We start from the raw sequence: 16,667 nt of genomic DNA, 5'->3' as shown, positions 1-16,667 counted from the left end.
TGAAGGAGGGGAAGGAGACTCACGCTCACTTTCTCTTTCCTCTCCTGCCTGTGGCAACCAAACTCTGTTGCCACAGGCAGGAGAGGAAAGAGAAAGCCCACCTCTAAGGCTGAAACTCACAGGCTGAGCCTTGGCCAGGAGAACCACTCCTTGCAGCCCCCACCTCAAGCCTGGCACTGAGTACTGGTCTTCTGCTGTAAAGGAGGTAAGACAATGGAGAGACATACCTTCCATGGCATAGGCATGCAGGATGGCAGAAACTTGGGCATTGAACAGGAAGACTGAGCAAAGACCTCCAGCACCCCGGGGCCAAAGTTCAAAGCAAACTAATAGGAACGAAATGCTGCAGGATGCTGACATCTGTGGTTCTTCAGTCCTTCGGTGCGGGGTCACACACTGAAGGTGAGAGTAGTAAGAACAAACTCAAATCTAGCCCAATTACTCAATAGGCTGAATCAATTTTCCACAGTAAAGTCCCCACAGAAGTAGATGCACACCCACCTCTGGGTATAGGTGCTATTTACCTCAGTCTTCACTGTTCTACACCTGCTATCCGTTGCTCAATCAAAACTCATAAAATATACCACAAGGTAAACAGATCAAACAACCCATTGTCAGGAGGTAAAGAAAACAACAAAACCAGACACAAAGATGACCAAGAAGTTAGAACAATAGAACTGGAAGTTTAAAATAACATGACAAACATGTCCAAACATGTTAAATAGAGGCAACATGAATGAACACTTGAGAAAACTTAGCACAGAGAAAACCCTGAGTCAAACGGAAATGTTAGAAATAAAATACCTACAATCAGAAGGGAAGAATCCCTTCAGCAAGTTTACCAGCAGACTGGAAACAATTGAAGAAAAATTCACTGAATTTGAATATAAAATCAAATAGAAATTGTCCAAATAAAACCTAAGAGAAAAATGTGCAGAAAAAATACAACAGAGCACCTAACAACTGTGAAACAGAAAGAAAAAGTCCAACTTAAGTGTAATAGGAGTTCCAGAAGGAAAAGAGGCATAAGAAATATGTTGAGGAGTGGCCAAGAATTATCCAAAGTTGCTGACAGGCACCAAAAAAAAAAAAAAAAAAAAAAAACCAAAAAACAAAAAACAAAACAAAACAAAAAACAACAACTAAGAAAACACCTAGATACATCATCAAAGTAACACATCAAAGAAAACTAGAGACAAAAAGATATATTTGAAGCAGCCAAAGGAAAAAAAATTACATAGCTACGAACAAGTAAATGGATTATACAAGACTTTTTCTTTTTCTTTTTTTGGTCAGAAAATACACCACAAGACAATTGAGTGTCAACTTTAAATTACTAAAACCAAAACACTGTCAACCAAGAACTCCATGCCAGGTGAAAAACACCACCCTTAACTGGAGGTAAAAGAAAAACATTTTCAGAAAACAAAACTTGCAAGAATCCATTGACACCTAACATGCTAACTGAAATGGTTAAAAAAAAAAAACATTCAGGAAGGAGTAAGATGCAGGATGGAAAGCTGTGTGTACTAAAAGAAAATGAAGACTGGAAATAGTGAAACTGAGGACAAATACACAATATATGTTTTCTTGACTTCAATTGCCTTAAAATATATTTGCCAACTAGAAAATGGGCAGTTGATTGAACAATTTCACTAAAGAGATGAGTGGAAAATGGAGACATGAACGATGTTAACAATGTTAGCCGTTGGTGAAATGCAAGTTAGAGCTATAGTGAGATACCAAGACACATCTATTAGAATAATTAAAATCATAAAAACTGAAAATGCCAACTGAGGACAAGGATGGAGAGCAACCAAATCTCTTCTGCCTTGCTGGTGGGAGTGTAAAATGGTATAGCCACGGCAGAAACAGTTTGCCAATTCCTTGTAAAATTAAGTATATATAGCAAAAAGTATGTTCACACAAAATCCAGGACATGAATGTTCATAGCAGCTTTATTTGTTACTAAAAATTTGGAAACCACACAAGTGTCCTTCAATGAGTAGCTCGACTTAAAAAAGTGACACATGTACACGCTGGAACACAAGGCAGCAATGAAAAGAGCCTTGACTCATGCAACAGTTTGAATGAATCTGAAGAGCACTGTGCAGAGTGAAAACAGGAAATCCCAAAGGATTATACACCATAGAATTCATTAATATAGTGTCCCCAAAATGACACAATTATCGTGGCAGAGAACAGATTAGCATTTGCCAGATTTTAGGGTTTGGGAGAGGGTATTAGGGGGTGAAACAAGGAGTTTGTGGTGAGGGAATGGCTTTGGGTTCTTTCACCCCCTTCAGGTCACTCTCCAACTTAGTGGGGACTTACAATCCGAATGGGCTTCTCCTTTAAGCTGATTTTTAGCTATTAAAAATGAATGAACTCGCAAATTATGTTTCTTTCATTCCTACTGGGGTTGCCACTCTACCATAGCTGGCGTCTTGGCTGGTGGGAGGCTGACACTTCTCAGTGACCGGGTCTGCTTTCACACTCGTCTGCAGAAGGAGGTGGTTTTGCTGCCCTCAGGTCTTTGGCTTGGGGCTCTAATAACAGCACTGTCGCTTGACGTCTTGTTTTGGTTTTGGTTTTCCCCATAGTCCAAAAGCATGGGGAAAATACACACTCTCTCTCTCTCTCTCTCTCTGTCTCTCTCTCTCTCTCTCTCTCTCTCTCTCTCTCTCTCTCTGTTTCTTAAAATACACATTGGGGCTCTTTTCTTGTACTTCTACATTTGAACAAACACACGTAGTTTGGTTATAGCTTCTTCAAATAGTGGCAATTTTCATCTGGCCTTTATGTATTCCCACATAGGAACTAAATGGATTAAATTTTCATTTCTTCCTTTGAAATGTATGCTCATAAAGCATGAGGAAATGTAACAGGAAAGGGTTTTAAGGCCAGTGGGATACTGAGTGACAAAGAAGACTAACAGAGAAGGTTCATTTGTTATTGGAAACTCGAAGCTGGTTATTTGACATTTATGGTTTATACTCAGCCTACTTTCAGAAACTGAGGTGGCTTCAATACATCAGGCTAACAGGGAGAAGGAGGAGGGCGGAGATTCCACATGGCTGTGGGAGACAGACAAATCCAGCTGCAGCAATGTATTCCTCCCAGTGTATTATTGACTTACAAAGACCCTACAGCTTCTGCCTGGAGTTGCATGACCAGGTACTTTAACTTCTGGAAATTGGTTGCAATGGCCTCCACCCCAGAAATGGCTTGCTAGATGTCCACAGGAAAGCAAGCCTTTGCCTTAGCCCAAAGCCTTTGAGTTTTTGTTGCCGTTTTTATTAGGTTGGTGCAAAAGTAATTGCAATTTTTGGTCATTGAAAGTAATGGCAGAAACCTTAATTACTTTTGCACCAACCTAATACTTTGTATTCTATCCTTCTTTTTTTTTTTTTTTTTTGAGGCGGAGTCTCGCTCTGTCGCCCAGGCTGGAGTGCAGTGGCGCAATCTCGGCTCACTGCAAGCTCCGCCTCCTGGGTTCACGCCATTCTCCTGCCTCAGCCTCCCGAGTAGCTGGGACTACAGGCACCCGCCACCTCGCCCGGCTAGTTTTTTGTATTTTAGTAGAGACGGGGTTTCACCGTGCTAGCCAGGATGGTCTCGATCTCCTGACCTCGTGATCCGCCCGTCTCGGCCTCCCAAAGTGCTGGGATTACAGGCTTGAGCCACCGCGCCCGGCCATATCCTTCTTTTACTACATTGTTTTATCTCTCCAGTTACAAAGTTAAAAAGTTGCCCCTACAGTAAGACTGTTCACATAGAACCTAGGTATTAGAAGCACTAGCTGGTGGGATCATCCTTGCATCCATTAGGGAAGGAAGGCCAGTCAGGAGCACTGGCATTTGTTGGAATGTTACATTATTCTGTCACTTGGCAATGTTATTCCTATGGATTCTAAAATCAGGGATCAGTCATTCTAGCAGTACTGCTGCAGAAGACCATCTTTTTGAATGCGTCCCTGAGCTCTGGGCTCCGGAAGGCATATATGAAGGGGTCAATGACAGCATTGCACATGATCAACATGCCGTTCACCTGGAAGAGAGACATGTAGCAGGCGCAGTAGGGGTTACTTGGGCAGAATGTCATTAAGAGGACATGAAGGACAAAGGGGGCCCAGCAGAAGATGAAGACCCCAAGCAGGATGGTCAGTGTGATGGCCCCTTTCATGTTGGTTCTGGGGAGGGTGGAGATCTTCCTGGTGTGGGATCGAGCCAGCAGGAACATGTGCACATAGAGGCACAGGATGAAGACCAGCATCAGCGGGAACAGTGACGTGAAGGTGATCACTGTGGGCACGTGATGGGAGAAGATCACCATGGCGATGCCACTCGCCGTGCAGAACGTCCAGATGACCGCAAGCACCACCACAGTGCGGTGCATGGTCACGATGCTGTGGTACCGCAGTGCGTGGAAGATGGTGATGTAGCGGTCGGCGGCAATCACAGACAGGCTGAAGATGGACCCAAGCAGGGAGAGGACAAACAGGGAGTCGATGATGTCATCAGCTGTGGTTTCAAAACTGCCACGCGGCTTGAGATAGCCCATGTTTTTCAATATGATCAGGCTATTTTCCAAGATCTTATATAGGCTGCCCAGCATATCAGATATGGCCAAGCTACAGATGAAAAAGTACATGGGTGCCTGGAGATTCTTATTCTTGAACACAGCCAGCAGGACGATCAGATTCTCCAAAACTCCAACAATGGAAATTGTGAAAAATATCTCTTCTGGCAAAACCACACGAGGACAGTCGGAATTATTTCTTGCTGTGTCACTGATGTTTTCATACGAGTTGATAATGTGCTTCATTTCTCCTGCTTGTGGTTAAGGCAGTGGTGTTACTTGGACTTGACTTCACGGAAAACTTGATTGATTCTTCAGGCTCTTTTCTTCCTTGTAGCACTTGCTGGAGATCTAAGTTAAAATCTCCAAATCACCTAAAAGAGGGTATACAGAAATATTAGTTGCAAAGTACACTAGAAAATAAAAAACCAGCCACACTCGCTTAAGGAAACTCTATTCCCTCCATAAAATACAAAGAAATCAGGATATTAGAAAGAGCCTGCACACGTATGTTTATTGCAGCACTAGTGACAATAGCAAAGATATGGAATCAACCAAAGTGCTCATCAGTGGGTGAATGGATAAAGAAAATGCGGTACATATACACAATGGAGCACTCCCCAGCTATAAAAAAGAATAAGGTCATGTCTTTTGCAGCAACATGGATGGAAGTGGAGGTCATTATCAAAGTGAAATAACTCAGAAACAGAAAGTCAAATACTGCACGTTCTCACTTACATGTGGGAGCTAAATAATGCATACACGTGGATGTAGAGCGTGGAATGGACATTGGAGAGTCGGAAGGGTGGGAGGGGGTGGGTGATGAGAAATTACCTCATGGGTAACATGTACATTATTCGGATGATGGACACACTAAAAGCCCAGGCTTCACCACTACACAGTATATCCATGTAACAAAATGGCACTTTCGTATCCCTTACATTTATAAAAAATATATATATAAAGTGTTGCAATTTAGGTAAAATAGTATACTGGGCCCTCATCTTAAGCACTTTGTGAGAAACAGCGTTAGTGGAATTTTGAGCTGAGAGATGATAGCAAAGATTATTCTTTGCCGGGCCACTTTCCCTCCCATCCTTCTCGTGAACACATGTGGGTGTGGGATGAACAGATGAATAGCAATGGTGCCCTTGATGAGCAAGGAGGTAAAGCAAGGAAAGGTTCATGTGGGAACTGGAGAGCCCACAGCTGCCTTCTCCGACTGGGAGGCGGTGACTGGGCTCGGTGGACTCAGGAGATGTTTAGGTCCATTCCTTCTCACTGCTCCTCTCCCTGGGTCACTGCCGGACCCCACAGCCTGTGGGATAATGGCAAAGGTGCCGATGTATCATTCCCAAAGATGACTGTGCAATGCGCGTCATCACTTGTGTTTCAAAGGGGGAGCTCCTGGGACTGGCATTTCTGGAGACTTGTTTTTGGTGTCTCTGGGGGGAAGGTGGACTGCCGCAGTGCAACAGTGGGGAAAGCCAGCACCACATGGCGAGTAAAAGATACTTCCCGGGCAGGACAAATTTGAGAGCACAACCTGTGATCCAAAGTCCATGGGGAGCCCCTCACAGCCTCACTCTAGGGACTCGTCTGGAAAGGAACTAATTCCCTTAGAAAGGATTGGGTCAGAGGTCAAGTGTTCGGAAGGAGGTTTTTGGGTTTGGTGGATGCAGAAGGAGGGCTTGACAGGGTATGGCTGCTGCTAGGGTTCTGCCTGGAACGGCCAATTTACCCAGTTTGCCTGAAACATGGGCAGCGTTTAAAAGTCGGAAGTCCTGCATCCCAGGAACCAACTCAGTCCCGGGCAGACAGGGATGAGTCACTTTGTGCCTCCTGCCCAGGCCCAGGGAAGCCTGTGTGTTGTGTCCCATCTGCTGGGGAAGCCTGGGGATGGGAGGGGAAGCCTGGGGACGGGAGGGGAAGCCTGGGGACGGGAGGGGAAGCCTGGGGACGGGAGGGGAAGCCTGGGGATGGGAGGGGAAGCCTGCGGATGGGAGGGGAAGCCTGGGGATGGGAGGGGCCTGTGGTGGTTGATGTTCATGTATCAGCCTGACAGAGCTTCAGGATGCCAGGTATGTCATGCGACAGTATTCTGGGTGTGTCTGAGGGTGTTTCTGGGTGAGATGCACATTTGAACAGGTGACTGAGTAAAGCAGAGGCCCTCCGGGATGTGGGTGGGCCTTGTCCAATCAGAGGAAGGCCCGAGGAGAACAGAACTGCTCCTGGAGAACTAGGGGGCTCCTCCTGCCTGACTGCCTGATGGAGACACTGGCCTCTTCCTGCCTTTGGAGTAGCACAGAAGCGTGAGCTCCTCTTAGGTCTCATGTCTGTCAGCTTTCAGACCAGAACACACCATCTACTCCCCTGGGTCTCCAGCTTGCTGGGTGTAGAGCTCGGAACTGCACACCCGTATAACTGTGTGTGCCAATTCCTTATAATCAATCTCTTAATGTCTCTACCCATCTCCTGTTGTTTCTTTTCCTCTGCAGAATCCTGGTTAATACAGGGCCCAACTCCTGTGGCCAGCATGGGCCATGTACAGAGACTCTGCTGGGACAGATACCCCCCATCTCATGAGTCCATTAAATGTCATCAGAACTAGTATACACTTTCAATTTCAGATGCATTTGATGGTAAAATTCATAAAAAAAGAAATATTGAAAGTGGTAGTAATTTTTTTTAGAAACAGGTGGTTTGGGAACCCCGCTTCAGTTGCTGTGCATTGCTGACCTGCAACTGCCAATCCTATAAATCCATGGGGAAACCTGAATTTGGACAGATATACAGTGTGCCCATGGAGTCCCTTCAAAAGGCCACCAATCAAGCATTGCTGCTGCACATTTGTGGATGCTGCCAAGCTGGTGGTGGGGGCTGCAGATGGTGTGTGGCCCCATTTTTGGTTGAAGGGACAGTGACATCAATTGGTGGCCTTTATGAGTGCTCAGCATGCACTGGGCACGGCCTAATACTCCACATACATTCAGTCACTCAACTGTCAGAGGAAGCTACCCCAGAGAGGTTGGGCAACTGCCCAAAGCCACAGTCTGGAGAGGACACAGCAGGGCCCGCCATGTGACCACTGTGTCACATCCCTTTCACACGTGGCAAGGGTAATAACAACAGATGCAAGAGACCAGACACAGCATCCCCTACTCCAACACAAACTGCAATAAAATTGACACCAGTCATTTTCCTCTCGACTTGGCCTTTCTCAATGCCAAGTAAGATTTGTAAATTCTGCTGCGTTGCTATGCTCCTATTGTTCCTGCTTAGAGATTGCCTATAGAACACACTAAATGACAACTAGAAGAAGCAAAACTCACTCCATTTAAACTTCACTCACCCCCTGTGAGGTGGCATCAGTGATCCAAATATTTCAACAATGTCTTTGGCTTAAAGAACTTGCATGGGGGTCTGCACCTGCCATGTGTCTGACTCTCACTCATTCAAAGCTGTCTGCTGTCCTCTCCCATTTGTTTTTTTGTGTCTCGATTTCTTCACTGCAAACAACACAGGTCTAGAGTCCTTCCACCTCCTTCCAGGGTTTGTGGTTTGCTGGGCAATAAATACCCACCCTTCAATTCCATGCTGCTTTCCTCTGTCCGTACCCTATTGAAACTTGTCTCAAGCTCCTGGGCTCAAGCCATCCTCCCACTTTAGCTTCCGAAGGCACTGGGGATTACAGATATGAACCATCCCACCTGGCAGAGTGATCTTTAAATCTCATTCTTTCTTATGTTATTGGAACCTCTGGAGTTAACTCCTGGCCTGAAGACCAAGCTCCGTCATCTTGAGCTTGCAGTAAACAAGATCTTAGAAGGCTCTAACTCTGCGGTCCTCCCCAGAGGACCCCATGGGGTGGTGAATGAGAAAGGAGAAAAGAGGCAAGTTTTACATAGCTTTAGAATCTGTACCCAGAAAGAAACTTGGTTGATTCATTTGTCTGAAGGCGTAGGTCTTGGCAGGCAGAGCAGACAGTTGGGGCAGTTACAATTGTTCAAGGGACTACAAGGAAAAGTGAAACCAACTTTTGTTTTTTGGCTGGGAGAGGCACACAAATCAGAGTTAACAGCATCACAGGGCACAAGAACGTGGCCCCAGATACTCAAATGCGGCCCCAAATGTGGCTGAATCTGTTAGATGCTTTTTTGGAAAGTCCAGGGAGCATAGGCAACTCTAAAGTGAGATTTTTATATCAATTACCATCTTTAACCCCCCCCGAAAAAAGATATATATATAATCTTTATATTTTTTAAAGGCTCCAAGGGTAAGGAGAAGGCTCTATTATGTGTTAAATTATCGTTATGTGCCAGCTGGTCCTGCGTCCTGTGCTGTGCCTGGTGGGTCTCATTTTAATCCTCTTGATGACAATATGAGGGAGTCCTATTCTCTCTGACTCACCCCTGAGGAGTTGAGGCCGAGAGACCAACAGACCAGTCTAAAGTCCCATAGGCTTTGCGTTGCGCAGCTGGGATTTAAATCAAGATCTGTTTGGCTCCAAAAAATGATTAATCTTAGCATTTCCATGAATATTCATTTGATAAGGAAGTTTTAATGGCTTTAGTAAAAATGAATACAAAATAACGTAACAATATTAAACCTCTGTATCTGACCAAATCAGGATGGTTTTCCTGACCCTCTCTGAGATTTTTAAAGAAATTTAGAGAACAGAAAGACCCGTAGTCTCCACCTGTGGTTTAGGAAGGGCGTTAATCCTGCAGAAAGCCTTTGAGCAGCAGGGCTGCAGCGTCCTGGGGCCCACGGGCTGTGTTTTCTGGTTCCGTGGATCTTGCTGAAGATAAGTGAGCAGCACTGTGCCGCTTTCCTCTGCGCTGCTGGGCGTTTTCTTGAATTGCTCTTCTGGAGAAGAGCTGGGGAAGGAGGACTGAGTGACTGAGTGATGTTTACCAGAGGCTTTCAGGCTTTTCTAGAGGGCAGTCCTGTAACCCAGGCTTTAGAGAGAGCCAGCATAGGACTGTGCTCCTGAGCTCTGGGTTCTGGGGGTGGGAGCTGTCACGCAGCTGGGGCTGACCTGCACGTGTCGGGGTGAGGTTCTGGGACCAGCTCTGAGTGAATCAGGAGCTCTTTTCAGCGTCCCAGCTTCTGTGCTGCCTTTTCCCCTTGTTTTCACTAGATGTATTTAAGATTTTTATGTCACTCTTTGAATAGGTTCTACGGCCCAATACACTTACGTCTGTGTGTCTGTATGTGTGGCTATGCATGAACAGTACAAAGGCTCCCTCCCCACGCTTTATCCATCGGCCCCATCGCCACCTTCAGATCACCGGTCTCCTTCTTCTGGAATTTCTGTATGCACACACCAGCAAACGTGAATATGCATGCCTTCTCTCAGTTGTTACGGTTTCTGGGAAGCAGATGCTGAGATGGGATTAGCGATGCCTGTCAAGCATGAAGAGGAGCCTGCACACTGGAGGCAGGCATGACTCCTGGGCACGCAAGGAGGAAGAGGATGGAGTAGGGCGAGTCTCAGACTGCAGCACAGATCTCAGAACATTTTCATCTGGCCATGGGGAGGCTTCAAGCCAAAGCTATCCGTGAATATTGGTGGGAGAGGAATTTGGAAAACTGGGCTGTCAACTCTTTTCCAACGACAGGAGACCTGAGTGTCTCATGTCCACGGCCAGAATGCCTCCACTTCCTGTGTATTCAAAGAGAGTGTATTGTATATCACGTCTGTACCCTGTTCTTATCTTGGAGGCTTTCCAACAAGTAAATGGATCACTTCCTCCTCTCCTCGCTCTTCTTTCTTTCCTTCTTCCACTGCATGGTGCTCCATTTTATGGATGTATCCCAAGTTATTTAATCTGCTCTGTATTGATAGTTATTTTGTTTCTTTGCTGTGTAAATCATGCTACAATGCATAATCATCTACGTATATAGTTTTGTGTGAACCTACACGAGGAGGATAATTTTACAAAAATGGAATTGTTGAGTGCAAATGCACACACCAGCAAACGTGAATATGCATGCATGGGTGGTTGTGATAGACGCTGCCAGGCTGCCTTCCACAGGGGCTATCCCGGTTGACATCCTTCCCAGCAGTGTCTGAGTGCCTGCCTCTTCCCTAGCCTCTTCAATGCAAAGTGCTGTCGAGTTATTGGATTATTGCCAGTGACGCATCTGGTGGGTGTTCCAGCGTCTCGCTTCGGTCTGTGCAGTCTGTGATCCCCCTTTTGGTGGCTTTGACATCCCAGCTGGGGCTCGCACGCTGCCGCTGCTGCAGTCTCACAGCGTTCTGGCCCTTCGGGTCTTGGCCTCCAACTTCTGCTTCAGTGCCCAGGAACACACCCAAACATTTGACAGAGGGAGGCAGTGGCGTTTTCTCTTTGTGCATGACCTGTCTTTATTGCTGATTAGTGCTTCTATTTCTTGGTCCTGAATTCAAGCAGAGAAGAAAAAGTGGAAAAACTAAGGAGCAAAATAAGCTAAAGATGATCTAATAAAGAAGAGATGAAAAATGGGAAACAGGATGCACTAGTCAAGTACAAACAAACACACAGGCCCAGGCAGGGTTTTGCATAATTTAAGGGGACCAGCGGTGATGGCCTGTGTCCTGAGAGGCCCAGAGTCTGGGGTCAATTCAGGGGCCCTTCACAGTCATGTGGGGTCGTGGTGGGGGCGCTGGGCTAGGGAATGGATGACTCCCTCTTGCTGATGGTTCGGAGCCCCTGTGGCAGCTTTTAAGCATGTTGAATATTCCTCTGGTGGCAGGTCGGGATGAAGGTGGTCTGAATGTTGATAGCTACCTTCTAAAAGGGGAAGACTTATTGTGACTTTTGCTAGAGATTACTGGCTTTGACTCAAACTTAGAAAACAGGGGATGAAGTGGGGGGCGAGTTGGGAGATGTGGGTCCTCAATAATCTTGTAGGACTGGCTGCCTCTTCCCCTTGAGGGCCTACCAGTCCTTCCCCACCGGCACCCATCCCTGCTCAGCACAGGTCTCTGGGCAGGGTCTGGTGGTGGTTGGAGCATGGGCGGCTGATGAGCCCAGCTCTCCTTGGCTCATGTGCCTTCCTTTTCTGCCAGGGCACCCCTTCACTCCTAGATGCTTGGCTTCAACAGGGTAGAACGCTTTGAAGGACTTGTAATAAAAGTGACAATAAATGAACTTTTTTTTCTTGAGACAGAGTCAGAATAATGTTTGACCAAATGTCATGGCACCCCATAGTTCAGTCAAGTTGAGATAAAATTAACCATGACAATAAAGAAGAAAAGAGAACTATCAACCTTATTTTGAAAGATAGAGAAAAAGAGATGGAGATAGACATAATCTGTCACACACTCACACACATACACACACACACACACACATCTGTTGCTCAGGCTGGAGTACAGTGGTGTGGTCATGGCTCACTGCAGCCTCAACCTCCTGGGCTCAAGTGATTGTCTCACCTCAGCCCCGCAGTGTGCTGGGATTACAGGCATGAGTCACCACTCCTGGCCCCAAATGAACAATTTGCAAAGATTCTTGTGCTTGTTTTGGGTCCCTTACATAACAGATCTCAATCTTCAGTTCATGTAGAGTGAATTATTTTCCCCTTCAGGAGCCCCCACCAAATGTCCTCTTTTTAGACATGAATACTATTGATTGCTGTGAAAGGCTTTGGGACAGCTTCCACCCGATTTCTTATTTGGTTGAATTCTGAATGACATCCTGGAGTTGATATGTTTGTATGATTCACAGGTGGTCCTGAATCAAGCGTTTGCCTTGTTATCCACTGTGGCGTGGGGGGACAAGATGGCTCATTTCAAAGAATATGAGTATTGATAGTGAAAGTCAGAGAGTAACTTTTTACCACTGTGCCTTTTGGTTTTTTAGACTCACCTGAAGTGCAGACCTTCTGCTTTGAAGCTGGTTGATGTGTTTGCTTTGAGTGCTTATGAGTATTCATACGAGCTGTGAAGTAGAAGGACCTTGAAGGTGCCCAAGCTCATCAGGTGTGCTGCTAAGAGTTCTTTCACTAAGGGATTTATTTTTTGCTTGTCTTTCCCTCCACATAAAATAAAAAGTCTTTATATTAATCACCGAGCTTTCACCTCCCTCTTGAGGTAATGGAGATCTCAGCTGGCCCAGCTGTCGCCTGTGCCTCCCCAGTCACTGTTAGTTACTTTGGGGTTTGTGTTGCTTGCTGGCTAGAGGGAAGCTCGATTGAAATCAGTAACAAAAGAGAAGATTTTGAATGTTATACATGACACTCAACGGATATGGATTTTTCTCAAATGATATAGTACAGTGCAGAGGGTGAAGATGAATCACTGATGTGGAGAGGCTGAGTCTGCAGATATTCAGGTATGTGATCACATTTAACTGTATTGCAAGGGAGTAATACTCTGTTCTGGGAAAGGAGCTGAATCTGCTCTAAGAGTAGATTTGAGGGTGTTCACCGGAGGGATGGCCTAAACAATGTTACATTGGATCCCAACACCTCTTCATGAGGAGGCACTGGCTTCTGGGAGTGTATATTTGAGTGATGATAAATCTCTGGGTCTCACCTCTGCTCACTCATCTTTCTCCTTAAAAAGATTCTGACATTCTTCGAAATTTTTCAATAGTCTTGGAAGAGAAATCTGAGAAATAGAAGCGTGTGTGTGTGTGTGTGTGTGTGTGTGTGAGAGAGAGAGAGAGAGAGAGAGGATATATCAATATCAAACTCAAGTTTGATTAGTGACAGGTGATCTTTTGTTCTTTAATTTTCTTTTCTATTTTTTCCCACAATATAGCTGTGAGACAGGTGACCTTTTGGGTATTACTAGAGAGTCTCATCTCCAATTTATCCCCAGTATATGAGAGCTTTTCGTAGAAGTTAGTTTTTGCTTTAGTCTAAGAGAAATAATGATTGAAATCCAGAAACAGCATAAAAGAAGTAGACCCCCTAACGATGGCTGTCTTCACACACGTGTAAATAAATGAAGACAACACTCAGCAGATAGAGTTCACAGGCTGCGGTCTGGATTCTATGTGATAATGCACGTAAATTACCAGCCCAGATCCTGGAACACAGCGTGGGCTCCATAAAGGAAATTATTCTTCAATTAGTTCTCGTTGCCTAAAGTATAAAATTCCACTAAAAAAAAAAGTTTGGCACTTAGAGCTCCATACAATCTGTTCGCAGGCTGTTTTCTCACCGTATTTTCTAGCGTTCTCCTATGTAAAACATGTGTTGCAGCCGGTCCAGGCCTCTTATTGTCTCTAAGATGCCTTGCTCAATTGCCTGTCACATTTTTTAGTGACTGCCCTCCCTCTGAACTTTTCAAATCTTTCCTCTGTCTAAATCATATATTGATTTAAGCCCAAACAAGATCAAGTGTGTGTGTGTGTGTTTTTTTTTTTTTTCTGAGACGGAGTCTCACTCTGTCACCCAGGCTGGAGTGCAGTGGCCGGATCTCCGCTCACTGCAAGCTCCGCCTGCCAGGTTCACGCCATTCTCCTGCCTCAACTTCCCGAGTAGCTGGCACTACAGGCGCCGCCACCTCGCCTGGCTAGTTTTTTGTAGTTTTTAGTAGAGACGGGGTTTCACTGTGTTAGCCAGGATGGTCTCGATCTCCTGACCTCGTGATCTGCCCGTCTCGGCCTCCCAAAGTGCTGGGATTACAGGCGTGAGCCACTGCGCCCAGCCAAGATCAAATGTCTTGAAGGTCTCTGTCTGCATCTCAACCCACGTGACCTGTCTGTACCATCATAACACCACAGCGCGCTTTGTTCTCGGCTTGCGTGTGGCAGGTGACACTCTCTGCTCTTGGGAAAAGTCTCCTTTAAGTGTAGATGTCTTGTCTCCTGAGCAGCTGGGCAGTGCCCTGCAAGATTGCCAGATTTGACACCGTCTCCTTTACATCTTCCTGGGTAACTGGGGTGCTCAGTAACAATGTATGGATGCCTTGGGATGTGACCATTAGCAACTTGAATAATCCAGGGTAATCTGAATAATTCACAACCAGTGCTTCTAAACGAATATGTTTGGGGGAGACATAAAGTGTACAAGAAACAGAGTTAGTGGTTTTGTTTTGTCTATGTCAGAGCTTACATTTTAGTGGATAATAGTTGAGTTAAAATTTTATGGGAAAATAAGTGTTTCTTCTAGAGATCAAAATGCTGCCTTTCTCTTCTTTCAAAGTAGTACCAGAAAAATGGACAGCCTTCACTCTCCTCCTAGGGGAAGTGTTAGAGTCCCTGAAAACAGCTTTATTTACAAGAGCAGTGCTTGCAGGGTCAGAGGTCTCCGGGTGGTGAAGGCAGGAAATGGTGGGACCTTGGTGCAAGAGTCAGAAGAGGTTTTCATTTAGCAGGAAGGGGCAGGAGAGGACCCTGTGCATGTAGTAAGCAGCTAAAATCAGACCTGTTAGTTTTTGAATGTTGAAAAAGAAAAAAAAGTTCAGCCTTTGGGAATGTTTATTCTCGGGAAGGGGAGTGGATACAGTCTACCTCAAGAAAGAGTGGAGAGGTGACGTCAGACCTGGTTTTGGCCGGAGCCCCAGGGGTGGTTAGCACCCTGGGAAGGCTGTGTGTGGGACTGAAAGTGCAGGGCACTAGGAGATGAACCGCCTGCACTAGCAAATTCTGTGAGAAGGTGGAGGAGCTGTCTCCAACAGCAACACCATGAGGCAGCGAGAAGTAAGGACAGCAGCAGATCAGATACCAGACTGGTCTTGCTCAGATTTGGACTCCATAAGTCTCTAGGTTTTAGAAGATTCAGGGGGACAGAGGTAGCCCAGAGGAAGACATTGGCTTTTTTTTCCCCACACATATTAGATTGGCATTTGAATATTTAATTTGGATATTAACAGATATGACTATTTTACCACTACTTTGTGGAGCAACTCATATTGGTTATATAAGGTCTATGTCTAAATGTGAAATCTATGAGGCACATAGGATAAAAAGCACTATGTTGTTCCAATAAATAAGAGTTAGACACTATATATCATGACTAAAAAGTATAAGGCCAAGATTCTCAATGTAAAGGGATGAAAATTTTTACTAGTGTCAGATTTCTGGGGTTCCATTTGGTGCAAATCAAAAAAGTAGCACAGGGAGTTAAGAAAGGTGATGTGTCACCCGTAAGCAGTCTTTCCCGCCTTGACCCTGGCACAAAACTTTCTCAACCAGGAAAAATATATGAGAATTGGCTGAAAAGTGTGAGAGGTAACTATTCTCTGCTTTGGGTAAAAGTTGGGGGAAGAAAATAGGAGTACAATGATTCAGCAAATAGTTTTCTTTTAAGATTGGAACCTAACGTGAACAATGACAGTTCATAGAAAGGAAAATCGAAGAAAAGAAGATAAAAAACAGTTATAAATAAAATAAGTTTCTGTGATTTATTTAAATTTAAGTAAATATAAATCATTCAAAATCTGGGTACCAATTTTTATTAAATATAGGTATCTAATATTACTTTAGACCTTGTAGTTATGAAATTTGTTATCACTAAATATCTGGCGTAAGGAGCAGACTCTCTGCCTTTAAGACCTAAAAACCTGACTGATATATGACTCAGTGGCCTTAAACAAATAATCAATGATGTTCACAAAAATGCGTATACAATGATATTCACTGACTTGTTATATCAGGTAGTGAAAAACTAAAGACAGCATAATAAACTGGTGATTAAGGATTAGTTAAATATGCTCTGGCAAGTCCATACGATAGAACGCTATATGACAATTAAAATCGCGGTTCAACATACCTTGAAATAACAAAGGCAGAGGCAGAACAGAATAGAAGGCTCCACTGATTGCCCCCCTACAAGGACACCAATTCAACAACTATCTACATAGAAAAAACACCTTTATAAGAGCCAAAAACCGGGCAAGCCCTCATGGTACCTGGTTTTAACTTCATATCGCTGAAAGAAGCACTGAAGAGATAGAAAAAACAGTCTCAAATTGCAGACACTACCCCTTCCACACTCCCCAGTGGTAGCATGGTGTGGAAAGCATCTCTGGATGCTGGGGGAGGGAGAGCACAGCAACTATGAGGCATTAAACTCAATGGTGTCTTGTTAGAATGGAAAAAACAACCAGACTATGCTCAGCTGATGCCCACCCACGGAGGAAGCTT

At 44.9% G+C, this 16,667-nt stretch overlaps 1 protein-coding gene across 1 annotated transcript in view; it reads right to left on the bottom strand.

Annotated features, from left to right (window-relative positions):
- Positions 1–3,918: 3,918 nt before the first annotated feature.
- MC2R (melanocortin 2 receptor) overlaps positions 3,919–16,667 on the bottom strand; it is a 30,591-nt gene continuing 17,842 nt past the window's right edge. Inside the window, exon 2 of the mRNA XM_017877492.1 lies at positions 3,919–4,955. Within this exon, the coding sequence (XP_017732981.1) occupies positions 3,919–4,827 (909 nt within the window). The 5' untranslated portion in view covers positions 4,828–4,955. The remainder of the gene's footprint in view (positions 4,956–16,667) is intronic.

Source organism: Rhinopithecus bieti, unplaced genomic scaffold (genome assembly GCF_001698545.2).
Source record: "Rhinopithecus bieti isolate Rb0 unplaced genomic scaffold, ASM169854v2 scaffold_11273, whole genome shotgun sequence".
NCBI classification, from domain to species: domain Eukaryota; kingdom Metazoa; phylum Chordata; class Mammalia; order Primates; family Cercopithecidae; genus Rhinopithecus; species Rhinopithecus bieti.
Note: the sequence above shows the minus strand (reverse complement) of the source record. Positions and strands in the feature narration are given on the sequence as shown.